Source organism: Alosa sapidissima, chromosome 17 (genome assembly GCF_018492685.1).
Source record: "Alosa sapidissima isolate fAloSap1 chromosome 17, fAloSap1.pri, whole genome shotgun sequence".
Taxonomy (NCBI): domain Eukaryota; kingdom Metazoa; phylum Chordata; class Actinopteri; order Clupeiformes; family Clupeidae; genus Alosa; species Alosa sapidissima.
In genome coordinates this window covers 15,627,693-15,642,263 of record NC_055973.1, presented here as the reverse complement: position 1 = coordinate 15,642,263, position 14,571 = coordinate 15,627,693, and the positions used below count along the sequence as shown (strand labels likewise).

Sequence of the window (14,571 nt, the reverse complement as noted above, 5' to 3'; positions counted from 1 at the left end):
GTCAAGGAAAATGGGCTTTGTGCCTCTATTTCATGTCTTTCATATCACTACGCAAGGACTGGAACTTAATTCAAAAGTGAAAGCAGACGGTTGATCAGCTGTGTTCTAAAGAATGTTTGACTCAAGTTCAGCGTGTGCTGTTGTCGAACTATGTTTCTCACCAAAAGCCACGATGAAACGGTAACAAATAGGCTATAGCCTAGGCTATGTAGGCTAAAGAGTCACATCGTGATATGACACCCAGAGGAATAAGTCCCTTTAGGGCGGAACAAGACCCCTCCGCTGCGCGTCGGGGTCCGGTTCGCCCTTTCGGGACTTATTTTCCCAATAATGACCGGCGTTCTATACATTATCCCTTATGTAAACGTCTAGTTCTGACCATTCAACCTCCCAATAGCAGCATTTAGATAAAGCTTCACTACACAGAACCTCATTTGATGTATCAAATCTGTCTGCATGGTCTCGATGGCAATTATTCTTATTAGTGTTTTCTACAACTCAGTTTCCCTCAGCTAAACTGATGAAGACAGTGCTGCAACGTTGGAGGACAGTACACATTGGTCGTAGTGTTATCCCATTGTGTCGAAGTCCGAAATCATTCAAAGTAAACATGGTCTAGTGTTGTGTTGTGAGATTTTTAAATGCATGCTTGTTGCCGCCCCTCGAGTTGGGCCATTACATTGCTCTTTGCCAGACCCTTAATCTTTCTAGATTATCAGGGTCTGGATTTTCCAGGCTAGGAAATCACATCAAACAAGTTATAAAATGTCTGGGGGAGGACCCCCAAACCCCCCCTCCCACATATGCGACAATTAGTGGGGGGCCCTTAATACATCCGTCCATGATACCAGCTGTAGAAATGGCTGTTATAAGCATCCTCTAGTTTCTCCCTGAGCTGGGAAAGTCTTCCTTTAACCTCATAAAAAGACAGCTCTGTCTTTGCTGTGTGTCTGATGGGTTGTTAGTTGCAGAGAAGGAACAGAGAGACTGGAAACTCAATGTGTACAACTCCATTGGTTAAAAATGAAATGTACAGTATGAAAAAGTGTTCTAATTCTCAGCTGTCACCTCAGAGCGTCTTCTCTCAATGGAGCGGATCATTTCAGTAAAGATCCTCTCACTTTCCTCCACAGTACTCAAGACTGACGACTGTCAAACTCCTTTTAAAATCCATCATAATGTGAATCAAGATTATAATCATTTTATTTGTATAAAGAACAGCCAGACTTACCTCTTTTTTATTCTGGGGTCACATACAGATTTCAAATCATAACAAAAGGAGCCTTTTTAAAAATAATAACATAATTCTCTCTGTTGTTATTTGACAGATGGGTGGCACTGCAAATTCAAACAGGAGAACTAATCTAGAAAACGAGGGGAACATGGTTTGCAAGAATATAAAGCAAAATAGAGATACTTTTTTTTAGCATGCATAATTTTACTTTATGTATTTCAAGCATGACTTGCCATACAATACACATTTAAACTCTATGTATGACAAGATTTAACACTTAAGATTCATTTATGTTACAGCTCACTAGTATAAGGAGAGTAAAATGCTTGGTTTTCAGCTCTTCTACAATGTAATACCTAAGAGTGCATCCCAGAGGTACTTGACATGTCTGTGAAATGATCTGGATAGACTTAATAATTGATATCTGTCCACTCCAGCAAATACATATTTTCAGCATTTTAACACTGAATGGTACAATAACATGTGTCTTCTTGCATGGTCTCCAAATACAAAGTTTTGCCCTCAGGACCGAAAGGCTTTTTTGCTGAACACTAATAAGTTGCTACTCTCTAGTGGCCATTGGTGGAACTGTCACTGATGAAGATTTTCCAGTTCAATGACTATTGAGGTCTACTGAAATAGGCCTACGTTTATCCTTTAAACACTGTTCGTTGCTACCCCCCTTAATTTACTGTTCGCGGTCAAATTTGACCGGACAGTTTTAACTGCTCTTAAATACCAATACCATGACAAAAAGTATTATTTAATAGAACATTATTGTAAACAGACCCTTATTAGAACATTAAAAGCTACATCATGTGTGTTTGTGTGTGTGGGTTTGTGTGTTTCTGTATGTGCTTGAAGGTGTGCGAACACTTGGCAACATGACAACATGAACTGTGTGTGTGTGTGTGTGTGTGTGTGTGTGTGTGTGTGTGTGTGAGAGAGAGAGTGAGTGTAAATGTGTGTGTGTGTGTGTGTGTGGGGGGGTGGGTGTAAGGGTGTGAGGGTTTCCGTGTGTGTACATGCATGTGTGTGCAAACATTGGTGGTTTTCCTCCATGTGGCAACATGACGACTGACAACATGAACTGTGTGTGTGTGTGTGTGTGTGTGTACATGTGTGTGTGTGTGTGTGTGTGTGTGTGTGTGTGTGTGTGTGTGTGTGTGTGTGTGTGTGTGTGTGTGTCTGTTTGTGTGTTTCTGTGTGTGCGTGCATGCCTGTGTGTGCGAACATTGGTGGTTCACATGCACAAGTGGCAACATGACATGACAACATGAACTGACAACATGAACTGTGTGTATGTGTGTGTGTGTGTGTGTGTGTGTGTACATGTGTGTGTGTGTATGTGTGTGTGTGTGTGTGTGTGTGGGTGGGTGTGTTTCTATATGTGTGTAAATGCCTACAGTATGTGTGCGAACATTGGTGGTTCACACGTACAAGTGGCAACATAACAACATGAACTGACAACATGTACTGAGTGTGTGTTTGTGTCTGTGAGTGGGTGTACATGTGTGTGTGTACTGTACAGTACGTGTGTCTGTTTGTGTGTGTGTGTGGGGGGGGGGGGTGTGTGCTTCTGTGTGTGCATGCAAGCATATGTGTGGGAACATTGGTGGTAAGTTGTAGGAGTGTGTGTAAGGAGATGTCTTTTATCTTCTGGATGAAAATTATACTCTTTCCCATTCATTTCCTATGGCGGTCATTTTTGACCGTAAACAAAAAAAGTGTTTCTACGTCGAATAAATCACTCAAAATTCAAAGAAAGTAGTCAAAATAAATTCTATGTGTTCAAAAGCCTTTTGTGAAGGATATCATAAGATCTTGAGGCAATCTGATGAAAAATCCCATATTTATGGTACAGGGAATGTGTAAATCGGTCATCTTTGACCGGAACAGTGTTAGAAGGTTATGAAAGCTTTTTATAAGCATTTATTCAACAGGCCTAAATAAAAAAATATATGAGTCAATATACCTCATTATAACCAGTGATCAGGCCATCTCCTTAACACCTACATCTTTAAACACACAAACCCGGATGAAAGTGAGGCGTTTTTTATTAGTTGATTTCTCTCACAAAAAATAAATCGCTCTTTTCACTACAGCTTGTTACATTAGGGTTTGGACAAAAAATAGCAAAATAAAATAAAAGCTGTGTTATAAAGTTGACTGATATTTAACAGATGCTATAGTGACATGGACTTGCAATGGGCGAGAATTGAACCCAGGTCAAGCAATTGTCAGACAGTAACATTACCGCTGCTCCTCCACACCCGTTATAATATGCCAAGCCAAACAACACATATTTATTGATTCTGATATGTATACAACAAAGTCCGGTTATAATGAAGTGCACTATCTTCAGTATGTACAAATGACAAATTATTAATGCATTGGACAGCATTGTAAACATGAATCAGATCTATGAACATGAACTAATCTCCAAAAAATACCCATACACAGAACTGCGTTGCCAAGGAATTCTGGAAGAACTTATCCTTAAAAATAGTATGTTGTTGTTATGTCTATAGCCTTGTTTTATCTGACAAGAAATACGTGTATGTTTAAACCAAATCAACATGCATTTGATTGAGACTGGTGGATTTTTTTTAAGGCAAGGCAGAGTCAGAAATGAAACTGCATAGTGCTAGAAATATTTGGGTGCATCAGGTAGATGGAAAAGGTTCATCATGTTGGGTGATGACACCCACACAAAATGGCATACCTAATGGCATAGCTTTACTTTTGTGTTATAATGTTTGAAAGAAAAACCAGGATAGAGTGGCTGAGTGAATGTGGCCTGGACTTTGTGCAGGAGGGTCATTTTGTCACTGTGGATGCTATAAAAAGACAGAACTCCAGCTTTGTGATCCACATACACTCCAATTCTACTGCTGCGTTTAACACTGAGTTTAGTCTCCTCTCCATTGTGTATGAAAGAGCATGCAGTGGAAGAGCAGTTTAAACTCCAAGAGTGTTTATTGTACCCAAACTGGGCCTGTTGGTCTTCTCTCTTCCTGCAGATCTCGGATACTGCTACAGAACCTTTCCAATGTTCTGAGGTCCACTCCACCTCCCAGTAGCATCTTCCAGTCACAGCCTCCTTACACAGCACCTGTGGCCATAGGTCAAATCTCTCTGGATTGTCAGGATATGACTGTGTATAAAGTCTACAAATACCTTCCTTATTACCATCAGACAAATGAACATTTGGGTTTGCTGTGTTGGGATCTAGATTTAGTTGACAAAGTCTGAGGAGGAAAAAGGTAACAGTTATTGAGATAATAATCCTTAAATTTGTCTTTCATTAATAAAGCACTACTGTGTAGCTCTAGAACCTAAAAATAAAGTGTGCACTGAATGTAATAGCACTTTGAAAAATGGGTACAAAAGTTATACCTTGAATATATAGTTTATGTTCGTACTGTTTGAGTAATGTGTTACTTCTTTTTAATGAATAGTATAGTAATGTGTTACTAAATTTTTGTTATCAACATTTTGTAATGTGTTATTTCTTGTTAATCAACATATAGTGCACTAATATGTTGTTAATCGACGTAATGTGTTTTGTTTATATTGAATTACTTCCTGTTAATGTGTAAACAGCTCTGCCTTAGTGTCTTAGCAGTAACTTGCATTATTCTTACATTTTAAGAAGTCTTGTCTGGTCAAGAGCTCATGGGGAGAGGATATTTGTATCACTTTTGCTGTACAGAAGAGATAATTTATCAGACTGGTTTTACTCAGATAAAATAAAATGTACCTATGAAAGTGGAGTAGTACAAAATGTTCTTTGTGCATTACCTCTCATTGAAATCTGTTCTACACAATGCTTAAATAAATCTTCTACTTTATCTTTCAACTGAGACATATTTCCCTTCACTTCTTCAAATGACATATCTGAACAGAAACTGAGGTTGGATGATGAATCATCTGGGTCAGTCAAGGAACACAGAGACTGAAAACTCTGCAAAAAGAACACAAGCTGTTATTGAGGAAAACAGATGACATTTCTTTATCATATCTTTGCAGAAAGATTACCCGGAGAAAGCTTGTATGATCCTCTGTTTGTGAAAGCTGTTCCAGCTCAGCATCTCTCTTCTTCAACTCAGCAATCTCTTTATCCAGTTTCTCCATGAGTTCTTCAGCTTTACTCACTTCAGCCTTCTCCTGATCTCTAATCAGCTGTGTCACCTCAGAGCGTCTTCTTTCAATGGAGCGGATCATTTCAGTAAAGATCCTCTCACTGTCCTCCACTGCTGCCTGAGCACAGTGCTGTTTGGAGATATAAGAGGACATTTAAATTATTTTGCCACTCTGTTTCATAACTGGCATAAATGTTACATTATATGCTGAAAAAGCTAAAGGCCTGGGTAGAAATGGGGCAATGTTAGAATAATAGCCTAAATATCAAAACTCTACATAGCATGCCTGCTAGACTCCCATCTTTCTGGGCCCACATTCTGTTCTGGGCACCTTGAAACATCCAGACTGCCCCTCTACCTCTCAGATTGGAACTCACCTTAAGAGACTTCATGGCCTCTTTCATCTGCTGCAGGTGCTTATGTCTCTGATGGATTGTCTGCTGGGTTTTTCTGCAGCTCTCCTCCAACTGTTTCTGTGAAGAGGTAAAATCCATTTGCTATCTCACCACATATTGAGAGATATTTTAGCACATATTGTGCAGGTAAGTACAAACACACCCTCTTCAAACATAAGCCAGGGGGTAAAGTTCACTATCTGGTTTGCAAAGCATGGCACATCATTTTAAAGTGCATTTCATACAGGCAATTCAATGGACTACACATTGTTTATTGTAGTCTTACCTGTTTTTCAATTCGCTCAGCCGCAGCTGAAACTGTTTTATGTCCATTATGTTCATCCATGACACACAGGAAACATATGCATGTCTGATCAGTGCGGCAGAAGACCTCCAGTAGTTTATCATGACGAGAACAGATCAGATCTTCTAGTTTACCAGCAGCATCAACCACTTTGTGTTTCTTCCCTGGGTTGAGATCATTATGAACTCTGAGGTGAGTTTCACAGTAAGAGGACAGACAGACCAGACAGGACTTGACAGACTTTTGTTTTCGCCCAGTGCAAACATCACACTCCACATCTCCAGGTCCAGCATAACACTGAGCAGGAGGAGCAGCCTGGAATCCCATGATCTTCAGTTTGTCCACCACTTCAGCCAGCATTGTGTTCCTGCCCAGAACTGGTCTGGGTGTAAAGGTCTGTCTGCACTGTGGGCAGCTGTAGACTCCCTTCAGCTCTTCCTGATCCCAGCAGCCTGTGATGCAGTCCATACAGAAACTGTGGCCACAGGGAATAGCAACAGGATTTTTCAGTAAATCCAGACAGATTGGACAGCTGAACGCATCCTGACTCCATATAACACTGGCCTCTGCCATTTTGGATCACTTTCTTTTCTGTCTTGAGTCACTCACTGTTCTTATCCCCTGCTGACACAATTGGAGGCACAACTGACTTTCGTTTCTGTGGAAAAGGGCTGGGCACTGAGCAGAGGGAGTGGCCTCCTCAGTCAGTGTGTGTGAGAAAGTGGGAGGGGCAGCAGTGCAGAGAGCACAAGAGGTGGAGTGTTGCATTATGGGGGGAAAGAACACATAAGAAATATATGACATAGAAAGGCAGATTATGTAGATATGTACAAACCTGAGATACCTATATTTGATATTTTGAATATACAAACAAAATTAATAAATAAAGAAAATAAACAGAACAGGATACAGTATGTGTCCAAAAACTATGCTTGGTAAGCTGATGTACATGACTAAGTGAATTGAGGTATTGTCATCAATGTGCTCCAGGTATAGGCTTGAACCCACTTGAGATCTTTCAGACATTTATTGTTATCATAGGTAGTCTACTAGAATCATTTTTTTTTGCAATTATATAACAGCCAATAATCCATATTATGGGGTTATACTTGTTTCAATAATATTTGTAAATGTGCAGAGGGTGATCCACAAGTATTTCTTGATTTGCATGCGTGTTTTGATATCCACAAATGAATCCCATTTGTAACTTGTATATTGATTTTTACAAATATACTGTAGATGTGTATTTGTAAATAATATGGCATTTGTAAAACTGATAATTGCCTTTGTGAAATGTGATTTGGCATTTGTGGATCATGTTTTTTTATTTCTCCAGTGCATTTAACACCATCCAGCCTTGGCTGCTGGGGGAGAAGATGCAGAGGATGCAGCTGGCCACCACCGTCACTTCCTGGATTATGGACTACCTCTCAGATAGGCCACAGTTTTTTCGGCTGGGGGGCTGTGTGTCTGAGCGGGTGGTCAGCAGTACAGGAGCACCTCAGGGGACTGTGGTATCCCCCTTCCTTTTCACACTCTACACCTCTGACTTCCAATACAACTCTGAGTCTTGTCATCTGCAGAAGTTCTCAGATGACTCTGCATAGGTGAGGTGTGTTAGGGGGGGGGCGGGGGGGGGGGGGGGGGGGGTAGAAACAGAGTACCGGCAGACAGTGGATCACTTTGTGGAGTGGTGTGGTAGCAACCACCTGCTCTTAAATGTGGCCAAGACCAAAGAGATGGTGGTGGACTTTAGCGGGAACAGTACTAAGCCAAACACCCTCACCGCCTCACCGTCCTGGGGGAAGAGGTGGAGGTGGTGGAGAACTATAAATATCTGGGGGTTCACATAGACAATAAACTGGACTGGAAGCATAACACTGAGGCTGTCTACAAGAAGGGTCAAAGTAGGCTCTATTTCTTGAGGAAGCTTAATAGTGGGGTCGTATGTATGTGTAATTTTTCTCAGTCATTTCAAATTGGTGTTAAAGTTTGGTTTTCACTTCTAAGATGAAGTGAAAGGTCTATAGAACAATTTGAGTCTGAGTGTCAAACACACAGATAACAAAATAGCCTCTAGGGGGCGCTGCAAAATATTTAAACTGCTACAACTTTTGACTAGTTTAACCAATTATAACATATGAGGTATGTATGGATTCAGAATTAAAAGGAGAAACTGGTGAGCTAAGCATTTGGTTACCAGATTAAAAACACACTTTATAATAAACACACTTTTAGCCCATGGACAGCAAAATGGTGCTTTTTTTTTGATAAAGGGTGGAAATGCCCTCAAAGTTGCAATGAAACATCATTTTTAAAGTTATTGTAAATAAAGCCTGGGTAATCACTCAACTCGATTTAAGATCGTTGTTCAGAATATCCCTGAAGCACAAAGATACCTAGGATACCCATACACAAATGGTTGCATAAAGCCGATGTGATATTAAGCACCCAACTTGCAACTTTCAGTTTATGAATTTAGGATCATGTACCATTAGGATCATGTACCATCAGTACCAACTTTTTTTTTTTAAATCAAGCCATCATTTTATTCACGGAAAAATTCACAAAAGAACTTTATATCTGGAAGAAAGTAAATCAATAATAATGTGCGTGAAATTTTGAGGAACCCATTGCCTAATACAGGCTTGTGAAAAAGGCTAGAGGGCTATTTTTGAATACATAAATCAATGACCAATGACACAGTTTCTGAATAAAGACGGTTTTAGGTAGTCATGAAGTAGTCGTGATATAGCCTAAAGTAGTCTAATAGGCAACAGACCCATTACACAGCTCAGTCATCATCATGGGCATTGCCTAGCTCTCTATATCAGGGCCGTGCAGAGACCTTTGGAGGGCCAGGGGCTCAAACTGAAAAAGGGGCACATGAAACAAGATTTATAAACATATGTCAGCATAATTTACAGTTCAATCCTTTAAATTATAGCGACCCATATTGAAACAAAATTCAACATGGAATCTTACAACACATCATACTATAGTATATAGATCATTTACCCCACCAGGTGAAATCTTTATCTATTTGCTTGTATGTGTGGTGTGTGTGTGTGTGTGTGTGTGTGTGTGTGTGTGTGTGTGTGTGTGTGTGTGTGTGTGTGTGTGTGTGTGTGTGTGTGTGTGTGTGAGAGAGAGAGAGAGAGAGAGAGATCCATTGCCTTTTGTGGCTTTCTTTCTGCATTTGTCTACTGTCTTCGAGGCATCTTGCACTGCATAATTCAATATCATGATTTATAAAACAAAACACAATTTAACTTTGTAAAAACCAACCTGAATTGACATGAATCTAGCTTTAATCAGTTTTATAGCTGTAGTTCAGCTGTTGTTCAGTTGTTCAGCTTTGAATCAGAAAATATAGTTTAAAATTATAGCAATAATTATAGTATAATATAATAATTATATAAAACTGGTATAAAAAAACAATCTGTTGGTGATTTATTGTAATCTCACAATGAAAGAAATTAGGAAAAATCCAACCTTGAAGGGAAGCAAACTTATTTGGAGAAAAAAGAAAATCTCATAAAGAAATAAATATTTGTAACAAAAACACATTGCTCACAATTATTGGCACCCCTGCTTGTAATAACTTCTTAAGCCTCCCTGTGCCAATAAAACCCCATAAAGTTGGAGAATACAAAGCAAGGGATTTAAGACCGTTCGTCTTTACAAAATCTCTCCAGATCATCCAGATTCCTAGGTCCACACTCCTCTTTGACTCACCCCACTGTTTTCCTATGGAGTTTAGATCAGGGGACTGAGATGGCAATGTCTGAAGCATGATTTTGTGTTCAGCAAACAATATTTGTTTTGATCTGGACATTTGCTTTGGTTCATTGACCTGATGAATGACCCAATCATGACCAACTTTTAGTGTCTTGGCAGAGATTGGCAGATTTCCTTTGAAAATGTTCAGGTTTTTCATGACACCATACACCTTAATTAGGTTCTCAAGGCCTTTGGGAATAAAAACAGCCCCACAATAGCACAGCCCCTCCACCATAATTCTCATTAGGCATCGGGTTCTTTTCAGTATAGCCATTCTTCTATGTACACCAAACACATCTAAAGTTTCTAGCCAAAGAGCTCAATTTTCATTTCATCTGACAATAGACCACACTTCCAGATAAAGTCACTGTACCATTCAGTAACTGCTGCCGTTTACATTAATAGTTAAATGGCTGGACAGGCTTTTACCTGCATGCCCTCTAAAAAAAGCTATTAGCAGTGAGGTCACTTTTGAAGATTTTTTTGGGGACTTGGTGACCCCAAGATGATACATCATCGGTTTAATACCGCTATTATCTGGCCCTATAGCCCAGAAACCCCCATTCAACCCCATCTTCAACCTTTACAATTTATCTTCATTCACTTACATAAACATACTGTCTACTGTTTTAGCCAAAATTGTGCAAAGTAAAGAGGCATCATACAGGCCCCTCTGATTGGACAGTCTATCAGTCAATCCCCTTCAACAACCATTTCCATTGATTCAATTCATTTCTTGAATTTCCCCTAGGGATCAATAAAGTATATCTATCTATCTATCTATCTATCTATCTATCTATCTATCTATCATGCATGGGATATCATAGGCCTAATGTTTGTTTGTGGCAATGCAAGGGATTAGGCCTACTACGTGTTTTACTGGGGCACACTAGTGTGCCGTGAGAGATCATCAGGTGTGCCGCAGAAAATTACCCAAATGTCACTCACTGGTCCAGAAAAGCAACTGCATCAACAAATTTAGTTAGAAATAATGTTTCATTGCAACTTTGAGGGCATTTCCACCCTTTATCTAAAAAAAAAAACCCACCCCCAGAGGCCATTTTTTATCTGTGTGTTTGACACTCAGACTCAAATTGTTCTATAGACCCTAAACTTCAACTTGGAAGTGAAAACCAAACTTTAACACAAATTTGAAATGACTGAGCCTTAAACAACCCCACTATAAGTCTTTTAATGTGTGCACTAAGATATTACAAATGTTTTATCAGTCTGTGGTAGCAAGTGCAATTTTCTTTGCTGTCATCTGCTGGGGTAGCAGTATCAGGGCCAGTGACTATAACAGACTGAACAAGCTAATTAAGAAAGCAGGCTCTGTGCTGGGGACTACTCTAGAGCCTCTAGAGTTGGTGGTGGAAAGGAGGTGGTGCAGAAATTGTTACACATCATGGACAATACATCACATCCCATCCCCTACACAGTACACTGGCAAAACGACAAAGTGTTTTTAGTTGGTGGTTTCGCGAACTCAGTTGCAGTAAGGACAGATATAAGAAAACCTTACCCACAGCAATAGAACTGTACAACGACTCTCCTTTGAGTAGAGAGAGACAATTTATCTTTTAATCTTTTATATCTAATATGGAGGCAATTGTCTTGATTTATTATTAGGCAGTTACACTTTGGTACTTGGATGTGTATGGTACCTTGACAGCTACCACATGCTATGTCTTGTGGGTGAAAGTAATTTTTTGTTTATGTATGTGTACTATATGTGTGCTTGCTGTATGTACTAAAGGCTGCTGAAACAACTGAATTTCCCTTTGGGATAATTAAAGTATATCTATCTATCTATCTATCTATCTATCTATCACCAGCACACACATTCAATTCAATTCAAGTTTATTTATATAGCACGTTTCATATCGCATACACAGACTCAATGTGCCTTTAGAAAAAATATAGAAAAATACTATCAAATAGACATTTAAAAATACATTAAAAGTAAAATTAACAGAAAGTACAACATTCTAGTTTAAATGATAATATAAATAAAAATGAAAGTCATCGCAGCAACTTGGAAAGGCCTTAAAGGAGAATTCCGGTGTGATATTGACCTAAAGTGTGTTGAAACATGATACCGAGTGTGAACGTATGTCTCAAAGCCCATCTCGGCTTGTCCCCTGCAATCTAAAATCTGGCGCTAGTTAGCCGATGCTACCAACAGCTTTTTCAATGGTGGTGCTTCGGCATCGGGCTAGCCATGCAAATAAATCACTGTTTTACACCATTTACGAGGCTCAATGTATCTCCACACTTCATTGGTAGACTTCCGAGGGCCCTGACATTTAAAACGAGACATTGAGAACTTTGAAAAAGCACTGGTAGTTCACTTACAAGACGATTTATGCAGATAGTATCTTCATGAAGTTTAGCGTTTGCAGCCATCTTGAATTTAGTCACGATAAGTCGAGCGATAGTCAAATGGCTTTGTCATGTTTTCATTATGGCAGTTCATTCTCTCAGTGTTTTGCCATCCAAAAAAGGTCAGAACTCTGTGACACTACCTGAACATGCTCAAGACAGCACTATACAGTAGCCTACTTGTACAGCCATTTGAAAACTACAGTAAAGTTAAAAATTGCTGTAGTTAGAAGAGTGAGTACAAGACACTGAATATGTATGTTTCACATTTTTACTGTGCTCTTTGCAATTCTACTAGCCTGGCGAGCCAGACCCACATTAAAATGTAGGGTCTGGGCACTCACCGTTTGTAGTGCTCAGTCCGAGGGGCGGGATAATAAGTTGTATTTCAAATTCCCTCTGCACGCAATAGGACGCAATAGGATATTTGTTTTCAAGTAGCAGGGAATTCAAGCCAAACCGTTGCAACTCTGCCATCAATCATTATGTTACAGTAAGCCCACCAAACGACTCTATACACAATTTCAATGCCTGATTACAGTTTTTCTCAGTCGCTTTGGTGCTTTTCTCACATCACTATTAACATTTGCACAGAAGTTAGTGCAATTCTCAAAACAATTAGTGCAAACTGCAAAACCTAGTGGATGACCTGCAAAAGCATGTCACTTGCTCAAAATGGATAGTCCATTCCTCAAAAGCAGGTATTCATGTCAATGAAACTGTCAGTGTCATCAAAATGAGAAGTCTTGACACCATCGTTTATGAACAAGATAGTCAAATGGCTTTGTCATGTTTTCATTATGACAGTTCTCTCAGTGTTTTCCAATGCAAAAAAAGGTCAGAACTCGGTGACACTACCTGAACATGCTCAAGACAGCACTATACAGTACTTGTACAGCCATTTGAAAACAGTAAAGTTACACATTGCTGTAGTTAGGTGAGTAAGTGAGTACAAGACACTGAATGCGTACATTTTTACTGTATGCTCTTTGCAATTCTACAGCACTGTGACAGAATTTGATAACTAGTTCAACAATTTTGTATGACTCAAGCAATGAAATGAAGACTATTAGTTTTATTGGGAACGACTATTCAGCATTCATACTGTAAGTATATCTCATTTTGACTGACATGACATAAGCAAATGATAATGTTAAAAAACAGCAGAGAATTGTATGAAAGCAACTGATACATGTCCAAAAGTATTTGCAATTTGTTCAGAGGAAGGAGAAATTGCTACTATGATGTGCACAAATGACTAAATGTTGTGGAGGTTGAACTAGTTATGAGAATTTTCATTCTGATCTGAAAAAAGCACCAAAGCGACTGAGAAAAACTGTAAGTTTCGATTTCTGGAGCTCACAAGCCAACGGAGAGTTGCTAGACTAGCGCTAGGGGCGCGTCTAGATTTCTAGGCTACAGTTCTACAGCATTGTGACAGAATTTGATAACTAGTTCACCAATTTTGTATGTAATGACTCAAGCAATGAAAGGAAGACTATCAGTTTTATTGGGAACGACTATTCAGCATCTATCTAAGTATAGTTCATTTTGACTGACATGACAAAGCAACTGAAACATGTCCAAAAGCATTGCTACTATGATGTGCACAAATAACTAAATGTTGTGGAGGTTGAACTAATAGTTATGAGAATTTTCATTCTGATCTGAGAAAAGCACCAAAGTGACTAAGAAAAACTGTTATTGTTTGAAAATAAACAGAAGTGACGTTACCCAACATCGCTTAGAGCACCTTTAATTCATAAGGTAGGGAGTTCCAGAGTGTAGGGGCATAGTGACTAAAAGCACCATGAGCGGAACTAGTATTTATTCTTGGGATTGAGAGGAGACCTTTGCTTGAGGACCGTAGGTATCTGGCTGGAATATATGCAGTGATCATATCAGAGATATAAGATGGGGCCATTCAATGATTTAAAAACAATAAAAAGTATTTTAAAATCAATTCTTTGTTTTACTGGGAGTGTAGTGATTTTAATATTGGAGATATGTCAAGTCAAGTCAAGTCAAATATTTTTTTATTTCTATAGCGCATTTCCCGGTGGCTGAGCCGCACCAAAGTGCTTCACAATAAAGTGCTAAAATAAAGCACAATAAACAAAGGAATGACCTAAGGCAAAAAGAAAAAAGAAAAGGGCTACAAGACAATGACTGTAGGACAGGGGTGGGCAACTAATTTCCCCAAGGGGCCACATGACAAACTGGGACTGTTGAGGAGGGCCGGACCCAAAATACCGAACTCAAGTCTGAACTCAATTCTGTTCAATTCTATTCTGTTCTTGTATAACATTAAGTAAATCATATGGTTTT

General features: G+C 39.2%; 1 protein-coding gene across 1 annotated transcript; it reads right to left on the bottom strand.

The window, feature by feature from the left end:
* Positions 1 to 3,273: 3,273 nt before the first annotated feature.
* Positions 3,274 to 6,727, bottom strand: LOC121688187 (tripartite motif-containing protein 16-like). The gene is given in 7 exon segments (XM_042067626.1): positions 3,274 to 4,480; positions 4,483 to 4,485; positions 4,882 to 4,941; positions 5,039 to 5,201; positions 5,276 to 5,509; positions 5,757 to 5,852; positions 6,061 to 6,727. Coding segments are annotated over 7 exon segments (1,668 nt in total). The 5' UTR covers positions 6,652 to 6,727; the 3' UTR covers positions 3,274 to 3,959.
* Positions 6,728 to 14,571: the final 7,844 nt, after the last annotated feature.